Genomic DNA, 11,836 nt, shown 5'->3' on the forward strand with positions numbered 1-11,836 from the left:
AGGTCCCTCGGTGCAAGACCCCTTCCGGACAAAACCGCAAGCCGTTACCGAAACTGCGGGACACCTGAAGCGGTGGCCAGAAGACCGCGGCGGTTCCGGAAACGCCCCTCCCCTAGCCCATCATTGGTGCGCTCGGAAACGTCCCTCTCCTAGGTGCTTTACTGGGAAGCACTGATGGGACTCGGTGAGGTGTTTTCTGGGTAATGTAGTTCGCGTTGCGTGAGCCGCGACCCGGCGGGCGCGAGTCCTCATCACCTAGGCAACGATCCAGCCGCACAGCTACTGGCTCAGGGACCTAGTGTCGTAGTGGGCTGCCGGCCTCCAGCCGAGGCTTGCTCTGAGCCTGGGCGTTTCCGTTGTCGCCATTGCGCTCTTAACTTGGCGGTTGGTGGGCTGCTTGGCAGGCGTCCACTGGGACCAGAGATGGGGATAGGGGAGTGTTGGAACTGTCACCGCACCACTGCACGCACTTTCACCCTTTGGGTAATGGCTCCTCCTTTCTGAGCCTTGGTTTCCCGGATGTAAAACGGAGTTTAGGAACCCCCGCCCTCCGCTTTCTACCCGCGGTCCCGGGAGGCCGCCCTCAGGTCCTCGGGCGCATTTGATATTGGGGAAGACTAAGGCCCTAAGTGCGACCGTCAGCCTGCTGTCACCCCAGGCAGTGAGGGTGTGGGGGTTTGCATGAGCTCACATTGTTTATTGTCCCTGTCGCCGCCTCGCACGGTCCCGACCAACCCACAGCCTGACCAGGCCAGCAGCGTCGCTGATGGACCCAGGGCAGGTGAGTGGAAGGTGCCCCGGTTTCTCACCCGCTGGGATCCCTGTCCTGATCCTCGAGCCCCTGTACGGGGAATAGTGTGTCCAGGACTCTTCGCCTACACTTGAGTCTGGAGTTGAGTCACTTTTCCTAGCCTCCGGAATCCAGGCCGGAGCTTATATAGAGGGGTTCACTGTTAGTTGGCAGCCTCCTTAGGAGGAGCTTCTCTGATGTAATCTGACACCGACCCCATAGGCAGATGGCAGGAAGAGAGTGAAGGAAGCAGGTCACTCCAGATGAGTAGGTGAAATTTTAATAAGCAAGGACAGGTACATAGGAAGGCTGCCTGGGACAGCCCCAGAAATAGACCTCCACATTAGCCCACTGAATCTTAAATTTATACAGAGATTTTAACTTGGTTCAGTTACATATACCATCCAGATGGTTTCAGCACCATAGCACAATCTCAAAGCTGTGTCCCTGGGGGAATAGAAGATGGGAAGTGATGACAAGGACAGGAGGTGATAAACCTCCCTCTGCCCAGGCCAAGCTCATGCATGGGTCAACTGGCAGTCACATCTTGATGATCTCCCCCGAACATTCACATTTCTGGAATCCTATGGGATAAGGTCTGGAAGGGTGTCCCAGTCATGTGCAAATTTCTTGGAGGTGTATCAGTTGCAAGTGTTCAGGGAACTGCAGGACTGTATTTCATCTGGTGGATGTAGAGAGCAGGGGGTCAGATATTGGCCTGGAATGGCAAGCTAAGGAGCTGAGTCTCAATTGTGAACATGGTAGGAGTGTGGATAGTTTAGAGCAGAGAAGGGAGATGATCTGACTCAGGTTTAATAAGCTCCCTCTGGATCCTGAGTGGAAAACAGATTTAGTCAGGGGGTGATGGAGGTGAGATTGGAGGCAGGAAGACCACTGAGCCTTCCCTTGAGTGACTTCAGTAGTTCTGGTGTGTGCTTTAGGACCAAAGGTGGAAGTAGGAGAAATTATTGGCTCCTGAACTTTTTAAGTAGAGTGGACTAGATTTCCTGATGTGAGGCAGTGAGATAGGAGGATTGACCCAGATAGGTTTTTCAGATGTGGAAATTAGAGTGAGTACATATCAGAGGGAGGGTAAAGAGTTGGATTTTGGCCATATTGTATTTGAGGTGTCCTACAGACTGCCAAATTGTGATACCGAGTATGCTTTATACCAAGTGCAGGCTAGAGACATCCAAGGAATGGAGACTTGCGTGTGGACATTATTTATGGCTGTGGGTTGACCAGAATGGTGACCAAGCCTCTGACCAGAGACTAGACCTGGGATGAAAAAATGAAGCGTGAAAGTAACAAAGATAAGATGACAGTGGGGCCTGAGGTGAGACTGGTTTACCTCTCTACAGCTCAGTAGGTTTTGGTGGCCATCCTCCTTGGGGCCTGGGTAGTAGTGTGGTTCGGACTGGAGAGTAATCAGGCAGAAAGGGTCATTCCAAGCTAAAAGTTCCCAAGCCAGGGGTGGGGGGCAGTAGGTCTGGGATTTGTCTAATAGGAAGAGAGAGAACAGCAATGACTGGTGAGGGGACAGCATGTACAAGGGTAGAGGTGGAAGAGAGCAGCAGTGTTTAAGATTTACTCATGGTTCTGGAGAACTGAAGGCTACAGCAACAGAGCTGAGAGGGGAAGCATTAATTAGAAGTGATGGCTGTTTGTGGCAGTGGTGGTTTTTGGAGATGTGGGGCAAGCTAGGCTCAGTGCTGGATCCTGGTTGCCTTTGTTGGGTATGCCACGTGCATAGTTGGATATAGGCACTAGGGAGGTGCCTGCGGTGTAGACAAGGAAAGGACTGGGGGGGTGTTGGGCAGCCCGGGTGGCTCAGCAGTTTAGCGCCGCCTTCAGCCACAGGGGGCATGATCCTGGAGGCCCAGGATCGAGTCCCATGTCAGGCTCCCTTCATGGAGCCTGCTTCTCCCTCTGCCTGTGCCTCTGCCTCTCTCTCTGGGTCTCTCATGAGTACACAAATAAAAATCTTAAAAAAAAAAAAAAAAGGAATAGGGGGGTGGTTAGATATGAAGATGGTATGGTCCAAAGAGTGACATATACAAAATAAGGGAATGTGAACCAGTGTGCTCAGGTCCCTAGTAGTAGAGGCTTAAGGGAGAAAAGAGAGTCTGAATTTTTTTATACTTGGAAGGTGTGATATGGAAAGACAAGAGACACAACACAGGAGAGCTTGTTTACTATGGAGAAGGGATTCCTGGCCAGCCCAGAGCTCAGACAGCGTTTGTGTGCCCACCTGCTTTTTGTTCCCCTGGATTGGATTTGCCTGGATAGAGTGACCAGTGGAACTACAAGGAGAGAGGGACACCAGTGGTGTCAGGGCCTCTTACCTCCTCTGAGGTGGGGGCCTGAGGAGGAGGAGGACCTGCAGGTGAGTCAGGGAATGATGGACTGAGGGGGTCACAAGAAGAGGAGATGCCAGTGGTAGATGTGGCATAACTCTGAGTCATAGGCCAAGGGCCTGGATGTGTCCATTTAATGATTTTGTTTGTTTTTCAGCCTATCTATTGACCCCTTGGCTTAGCTGTCTTGTCATTGCAGAGCCCAGTGACCTTTGAAGATGTGGCTGTATACTTTTCTAAGGAGGAGTGGAAGCTTCTTGATGCCAGCCAGAGGCATCTGTACTACAGTGTGATGCTGGAGAACTTTGAGCTCATGACCTCCCTTGGTAAGGCCTTTCTGCCCTGCCTCAGCATGGTGACCAGCTTCTGTTGTTTTGCCTTCTTCCCATAGAAAGTTTTCTGTTCATTCCAAAGCTGGAACCCAGGCACTAGTTCTTCCCAGGTTTCCTGTTATAGGTACTGTGGATGCTGGAACTGGGCTGTGTGCACTCTCCCTGCCTCTCTCAACAGCCTCATGAATTGTCCCAGTAGCTGTTGGCCAGGTTGGGGATTGGGCACCTATCATCTGCCTGATGGATTCCACTCAGCTTGACCAGTTCCTGGCTGGGTGACCCAGTGTGGAGCCATGCCTAAATTCTGTCCCTTCCCCCCTGAGACTTTTTTTTAGAAATAATTTTATTGAGATATACCATAAAGTTGGAACTTTACACACTTTAAAGTGTGTAATTTACAGGTTTTTAGTGTATTTGCACAGTTGTATAAATATCACCATCATCTAATTTGAGAACATTTTTATCACCTAAAGAGAAATTGTACCCATTATCAGTCACTCCCCATCCTCCCTCACCTCTTCTCCCTCAGCCTTAGGCAACTGCTAATATACTTCATGACTATATACATTTGCTTATTCAGACATTTCATGTGAATGGAATCACACAGTATATGTTTTTCTGTGAATGGCTTTCACTTAGCATAATATTTTTGCGGTTCATCCATGTAGCACATGTTAGTACTTCATTCCTTTTCATGGCCACATAATATTTCATTGTGTAGATATACCACAGTTTGTTTTTTCATTCATCAGTTGATTGGGCATTGTCTTGTTCCCATTTTTTGAGTGTTATGAAAAATGTTGCTATGAACATTCAAGTAAAAGTTTTTGTATGGGTACATTTTCATTTCTCTTGGATAGATAAATAGGAGTGGAATTGCCAAACTATTTTCCAAATTGGCCGCACCATTTTATATTTTCACAGCAGTGTATGAGTATTCCAATTTTTCTACTTCCTTATCAACACTTGTCATTGTCTGTTTTCCCATAGATATCCTAGTAGGTGTGAAGTGGTATCTCACTGTAGTTTTGGTTGCATTTCTTTAATGACTAATGTTGAGCAACTTTTCATGTGCTTATTGACCCTTTGTGTGTGTGTGTCTGTGTGTGTGTGTGTATTTGGGAAATATCTATTCAAGTTTTTTGTCCTTCTCTTTGTCCTTGCCTATAGTAAGGCCTCCTTTATTCTGTAGCTTGGCTAGGCCCTGTCCTGCACAGTAGGCCCTTCACTCTTATTATGGCCCCCTTGGCCTGTCACCATCCCTCAGACCCATTCCTGTATATGTCAGCCACTCATTTCTGTTGAAGCCACCCTTTCCACCAAGTGGAACACTCAGTTATCCAGAAATTTCTCTGCTTTCAGGTTGTTGGTATGGAGTGGAAGATGAGGGGGCCCGTTCAAAGCAGAATGCTTCTGTAGAAGGGATGTCACAGGTCAGGATCCCTAGTGTAAATCGTTCCACTCAGAAGGCTGACACCTGTGATATGTGTAGCCCGTTCTTGAAAAACATTTTACACCTGGATGAACATCAAAGAACGTATCCTAAGGAGACCCCCTACACATGTGGAACATGTAGAAGAGAATTTGAGTTCAGTGCAAACCTTCACTATCACCAGAAGGACAAAGGACACAGTGGAGAAAAGCCCTTCAGATGGGACAAGGACAAGGATTCATTTGTAGAAAACCTTGTAGTCTACCTGTCAGAGAAGCCCTTCACTTGTGGGGAAGGTGGTAAGGATGCCTTGGACAGCCATGACCTCTTCCAGCACCCAGCCTTTGGCAACAGCAGGAGACTGCAAAGGAGCATAGAGTGTAGGGAGGCCTTACATAGCTTTAATCTTGAGCAGCTCACAGAAATCCATACCACACAGAAGCCCTTCAAGTGCAACAATTATGGAAAAGCCTTTCAGAAGACCTCCACTCTGCTCAGCCACCTGAGAACTCACTCTGAAGGGACAGCATTTAGATGCTCAACAGTTAGAAATTCCTTAGAAGAGAAATCAACCCAGGTAAATCACCAAAAATGTCATGATGGAAAGACATGTCATGTGTGTAAAGAGTGTGGGAAGACCTTCAGTCACACTTCTAAACTGAGGAAGCACCAGAAATTTCACACTAGACTAATACATGAGTGCAGTGATTGTGGGAAAACCTTCAACCACAAACTCACACTTGTTCATCACCAGAGAATTCACACAGGAGAAAGGCTTTATGAGTGCAGTGAATGTGGGAAAGCCTTTAATAACAGGTCACACCTCACTCGTCATGAGAAAGTTCACACTGGAGAAAGGCCTTTTGAATGCAGCAAATGTGGAAGAGCCTTCAGCCAAAGCTCCAATTTCCTTCGGCACCAGAAAGTTCACACTCAAGTAAGACCTTATGGCTGCAATCAGTGTGGTAAAGCCTTCAGCCGCAGCTCTGCTCTCATTCAGCACTGGAGAGTTCACACTGGAGAAAGGCCTTATGAGTGCAGTGAGTGTGGAAGAGCTTTTAACAATAACTCCAACCTCGCTCAGCACCAGAAAGTTCACACTGGAGAACGGCCTTTTGAGTGCAGTGAATGTGGAAGAGATTTCAGCCAAAGCTCCCACCTCCTTCGACATCAGAAAGTTCACACTGGAGAACGGCCTTTTGAATGCACCGAATGTGGGAAAGCCTTCAGCAATAGCTCCACCCTCGTTCAGCACCAGAAAGTACATACTGGGCAAAGGCCTTATGAATGTAGTGAATGTAGAAAGGCCTTCAGCCGCAGCTCTAGTTTGATACAGCACTGGAGAATTCATACCGGGGAAAGACCTTATGAGTGCAGTGAATGTGGGAAAGCCTTTGCTCACAGTTCCAGTCTCATTGAGCACTGGAGAGTTCACACAAGAGAAAGGCCTTATGAGTGCAGCGAATGCGGGAAGTTCTTTAGCCAGAACTCCATTCTCACTAAACATCAGAAAGTTCACACTGGAGAAAGGCCTTATGAGTGCAGTGAATGTGGGAAATTCTTTAGCCGAAAGTCCAGCCTCATTTATCACTGGAGAGTTCACACTGGAGAAAGGCCTTATGAATGCAGTGAATGTGGGAGAGGCTTCAGCAATAACTCCCACCTGGTTCGTCACCAGAGAGTTCACACACAAGAAAGGCCCTATGAGTGTAGCCAGTGTGGGAAAGCCTTTAGTGAACGATCTACACTTGTTCGACACCAAATAGTTCACACCAGGGAAAGGACTTATGAGTGTAGCCATTGTGGGAAAGTCTTCAGCCGCCTCTGCAATCTATATCAGCATAAAAGAATTCATACCTGAATGGAGCCTTATGGATATGGTCCTTCTGAGAAGATCTTCAGCCAAGTCAAACTTCATGCAGCAGAATACCCACAGAGAAGTTACCTACACGTACCACTAATGTGGAGAAGCCCTCAGAATGTACTCTGCCCTTTCTGAGCAGCCCACAGCTGAACTATCTCCCGTTTCCAGCCTGCCTGGATCCAAATATTTGCAGCAGTTATCTACATATACATGGAAAAACATCTCTCCTTCCTTTTTCCTGGAGGGATTCATGATTGTCCTGGGTCCACTGGAATGGCTTCATTCCCATTGCCTCTAAGACAGTTAGGACATAAACTAATCCCATGCTGGTTGAGGGGCCTTGAGGGATGTCCAGTTTGGGCTTCTCAGGAAGATGCACATTCCTCATTCCTCATGGATGTTGTCATGTCTGCATGTAACCCCAATGATGTGTCCACTGAGCCCACACATCACCCTCCCCTTGAATCACTTATCTTGGTCTTCTGTATTCTGCATAATAATAAAGAACGTTATTGACCAAGTCACTTTTTTTTTTTTTTTTTTAGAGAGAGAGAGAGAGAGGAGGGAGGGAGGGAGGGAGAGAGGGAGGGAGGGAGAGAGAATCCTAACCAGGCTCCATGCCCAACACAGAGCCTGATGCAGGGCTCAATCTCACAACCCTGAAATCATTACCTTATCTGAAATCAAGAGTCAGATGCTTAACTGAGCTATCCAGGTACCCCAATCAAGTCAACTTTAATCTTGACAGTTGTGGTGGGGTAGGTTGAAAAAAGAAGCAAGTAGAGTGAGGAATGACTGAGACAGAGTACCCAACAACATCTGCCTCAAGATATAGAAGGAACATAGGGAGTTGCTGTATGTTCTATTATAGTCTACTTTGCATTGCACCTGAAGGACTGGGAAAAACTGAAGGGCTCATAGAATGAACATAGTGGCCTATGTTTCAGAGTTACCTGAAGGCCCAGAGCTCACCCTGAAGAAAGAGATGCTAGTCTGCAACATTAGCATGGCCTGTTGGATTAGGAGGCAGGTCTCCAGTTTGGAGAGAGAAGTCTGGGTTCCCCCATTTGAGGGGAAGCAGTCTTCTTGTTCCCAATAGGGAGATATGACCTGAGTGGCCAGTAGAGGCCCAGTGGATACTGTATGTAGAGAAACAAGGGGTATGAGGCAATAGGGAGTTGGGGAGACTAGTAAGTTACAGCACTGCCACTGGGGACAAAGGAGTACCACAGTTCTCCATCAGCTGTAGTTCTGTTGTGTAGGGTGAAGCAAATATAATTTAATCTGAGATCTACAGGAGCCATTTGGGAGCCATTGTTAGTACAGAAACATGGGGTTTTGAGCAGACTAGAAAGAACTTGGCTGTTCTAAAGTTACAACAAAAACTTCTAGATTGAGGTGCCTGTATGGCTTAGTTGGTAGAGCATGGAACTCTTGATCTCGGGGTTGTGAATTTGAGCCCCACTTTGGATGTAGAGATTACTTAAAAATAAAATCTTTATTAAAAAATAACTTCCAGATGACTATCCAAGTGAGATAAGGGTGCAGAGCTTCTCAGGACCTGCAGACCTGTGTATCACCCATAATGGAAATCCAAACAAGTGTTTTATGAATTCCTGTATTCTTCCTGAGCTGTTCACCTTGTGGTTATCACCATACAGGAGCCCCATCATCAAGAGGGTAGAGCTCATGGTCTGGAGAATGGATTATGTAAGTAGCCAGAGTTTCTAGAGAATAGCCATGGCCTTCATTGTTCCACTTCTGGTAGCCACCAAGGAAGTCTGTCCTTTTTATTAAGGGGTGAGGAGACAACATGGTGGAGTTAATATGGGTTTCCCAGATATCTTGGCTTTCTGGGAAGAGCCAGATATTCAGATTTCTTTAAAAATATTTTATTTATTTATATGACAGAGAGAACAAGCGGGAGGAGCAGCAGAGGGAGAGGGAGAAGCAGGCTCTCTGCTGAGCAGGGAGTCTGATGCAGGGCTCGATCCCAGGACCCTGGGATCATGACCTGAGCTGAAGGCAGATGTTTAACCCGCTGAGCCACCTAGGTGTCCCAGATATTCAGATTTTTACGTGGCTTTTGACTTTATGTTAGAAGGCATTTCAAAAAACATTTCAGTACAGAAACAGTTTACGAAAACCTGTAGGTGGGCTATATGTGTTCCCCTGGGTCCTTCCATGAGACCAAGGGAAAGAAAAACCAAAAGTTTTCTGACATGAGAGGCTTCAGCATGCAGTGTCCATCCATACTGCATTGTAGGTGGGTAGGCAGTGCTATTGCCACCTCTTCTCGGGGTGGCTTTTCCCAAAAACTCAGAGGAGACAAGGAATGAAAGCCACATAAGAGGCAGAACCCAAGACAGGCTTGCAGTCATCAAAGATTATAGCAGGGCTGCTCAAGTACTCCCTAGCACAAGGAGATGTTTGGAGGAATCCTCAACTCTGCTCAGGCCTTCCTTCCTGGATGTAATAATTGTCTTTCACCAACATTGAGGAGTCATGTGGGATCAGAGTTAAAGGCCAGCTGAGCCATGTGAGGATCAAGCCTTCTAAGCAAAAGGTGTAGGATGGACACTGCTCTTCACATCTCAATCCTTTGTATACTGTGTCGATGGCTGGTTAGATCTCATTAAATGGCCCCCAGCTCATGGGTGAAGAATATTGTGCTTTCCTTGAACTGGCCTGGTCTTCCACTCCGGCTCAGTATAAGGCAACCAATCTGCTGAGGAAGGAAGATATTTGCCAGCGATGATAGAACACTCCAGGCGAAGGTCTCGTGGCTCTGACCTTTGAGCTGTTCTGGATACCAGGCTTTGTGAAGCTCAGTAGTTTCAACACTTTCGGCTCACTCTCAATCCAGCAGGCAAGTGCCTGCAAGTTTTTGATGCGGTCTGTATACTGACACTGTGTATTCTGCCCTCACTAATGATAGCTCTTCCCTGAGCTCCATCCAACAGTAGTTCCCTGCACTTAGGCCTTTGCCTGTGTCCTCTGCTGTGTGGGACACTCTCTGCTGTCTTCTCAACCTCTCCCAATTTTGCCACTCCAATTTTGCTACATCTTCCCTTTTCCAAGTTGGTATTAGTTTCTCTCTTCTCTTTGATGCCTGAAACTTTGGCCTGATGTCAGGCCTCTGCTACCCTATGTTTTCCTACATAGTTGCACCCGCAGATGCAACTGTTTCAAATCTCAAGGGTATATATGTTTTTCTGAAATGACTTCAGGCATCATTGAGCCTGAAGACTAGTGCTAAACAGGGTGTTCTTAAAATTTTTAAGGTCATATGACTTGGCTTGGACTGCTTTAACAAAATACCATAGACCGAGTGGCTAAAACAACAGAAATTTCTTTTCTCACAGTTCTGGAGGCTGGAAGTCAGAGACCAGACTGCCAGCATGTTTGAGTTCTGGTGATGACCCTTTTCCTTGCTTGCTTTCTTGCTGTGTCCTCACATGGTAAAGAGAAAGGAAACTGATCTCTTCTCACAAAAACACCAATCCCATTATGGAACCCCACCCTCATGACCTCATCTAAACTTAATTATGTCCCAAAGGCCCTATGCATAAATACCATCACTGGGGATTAGGGCTTAAACATCTGAACTTCAAGGGCATGCAAATATTCAATCTATAACATCATCTATGGAAGCAAAGTGATTCTTTATGGCATATATGAAGTGTTAAGTCATCATGGTGATAAGATACAATGTCAGTTTTATAAAGTAAAACCAGTTGGTGACAGTTGTGAATATTAACACAAGATTAACAACTTTGGGACTGTTGGGAATATTTCCAATTTTATATCTTATCTGTGACTTTGTTCAAGACTCCAAAACCCCAGAGAAAAGGGAGGAGTTTTCTGAAGTACTGAGATTCACCTTGGCTCCACACCCTCCAGACATCTCTGATCTCTACCAATCAAAGCATCCTTATATGGGACTATCATTTAAAAAAACAAAACAAAACAAAAAACTGGGTTAAAAAGGATAATTGGTACAATGCTGAAAATATTTTAAAGTTAGTGAACCTATAAGGGACTGTCTTTGGGCTGTTATAAGAACAGTACCATAGATGGTGGCTTGTAAACAGATTTATGTCTCACAGTTCTGGTGGCTGGAAATTCGAGATCAGGGTACCAGAATGGCCTGATGGACCCTCTTCTGGGTTTCTGCTTGCATCCTCACATGGTGGAAGAGGTTAGGGAGCTCTCTCAGGCCTTTTTTTAATTTTTTAAAAAAGATTTTATTTATTTATTTGAGGGAGATACAGCACTAGAGAGACAGAGCAAGCACGAGTGGGGGGCAGAGGGAGAGGGAGAAGAAGGCTCCCTGCTTAGCAGGGACATGGGGCTCAATCCCAGGACCCTGGAATTATGACCTGAGCCAAGTAACTGACTGAGCCACCCAGGCACCCCTCTCAGGCCTTTTCCTTAAGGGCACTAATCCAGGTGATGAGAGCTCTATATCACTGTCTAAAATCCCCAGTTCCTTTTGTTGTTGTTGTTTGTTTGTTTGTTTGTTTGTTTTAGATTTTACTTATTTATTCATGAGAGACACACAGAGAGAGAGAGAGAGAGAGAGGCAGAGACACAAGCAGGGGGAGAAGCAGGCTTCATGCAGGAAGCCCAATGTGGGACTCAATCCCAGGACTTCAGGGTCACACCCTGGGCTAAAGGCAGGCGCTAAACCACTGAGCTACCCAGGCGTCCCTAAAAATCCCCAGCTCCTAAAACATCACCTTGGGGTTTAGGTTTCAATGTGTGATTTTGGAAGTAGGGGGAACACATTCAGACCACTGAAGGGGCAATAAGAAAAAAATCCCTCTTGTCTCTCTCCCCCTGTCACCCACCAAGTGAGTGCACACACTCTCAATAGTTAACTTTAAAAAAAAGATTTTCTTTACTTATCTGAGAGACAGAGAACATGGAGCATGGGTGAGGGGCAGAGGGAAAGGGACAGATTCCCTACTGAGCAGGGAGCCCAACGCTGGGCTTGATCCTAGGGCCCTGAGATCATGACCTAAGCTGAAGGCAGACACTGAGCCACCCAGGCAACCC

The 11,836-nt window shown here is 46.6% G+C and overlaps 1 protein-coding gene across 1 annotated transcript; it reads left to right on the forward strand.

Moving 5' to 3' along the window:
• The first annotated feature begins 337 nt into the window (after positions 1–337).
• On the forward strand, positions 338–7,296 carry ZNF132 (zinc finger protein 132). Its single transcript, XM_041742994.1, has 3 exons — positions 338–781; positions 3,347–3,473; positions 4,842–7,296. Exons 1-3 carry the CDS (start codon positions 767–769, stop codon positions 6,770–6,772), a joined length of 2,073 nt encoding a protein of 690 aa, XP_041598928.1. The 5' UTR covers positions 338–766; the 3' UTR covers positions 6,773–7,296.
• Positions 7,297–11,836: the final 4,540 nt, after the last annotated feature.

This window comes from Vulpes lagopus, chromosome 2, assembly GCF_018345385.1.
Source record: "Vulpes lagopus strain Blue_001 chromosome 2, ASM1834538v1, whole genome shotgun sequence".
NCBI lineage: Eukaryota > Metazoa > Chordata > Mammalia > Carnivora > Canidae > Vulpes > Vulpes lagopus.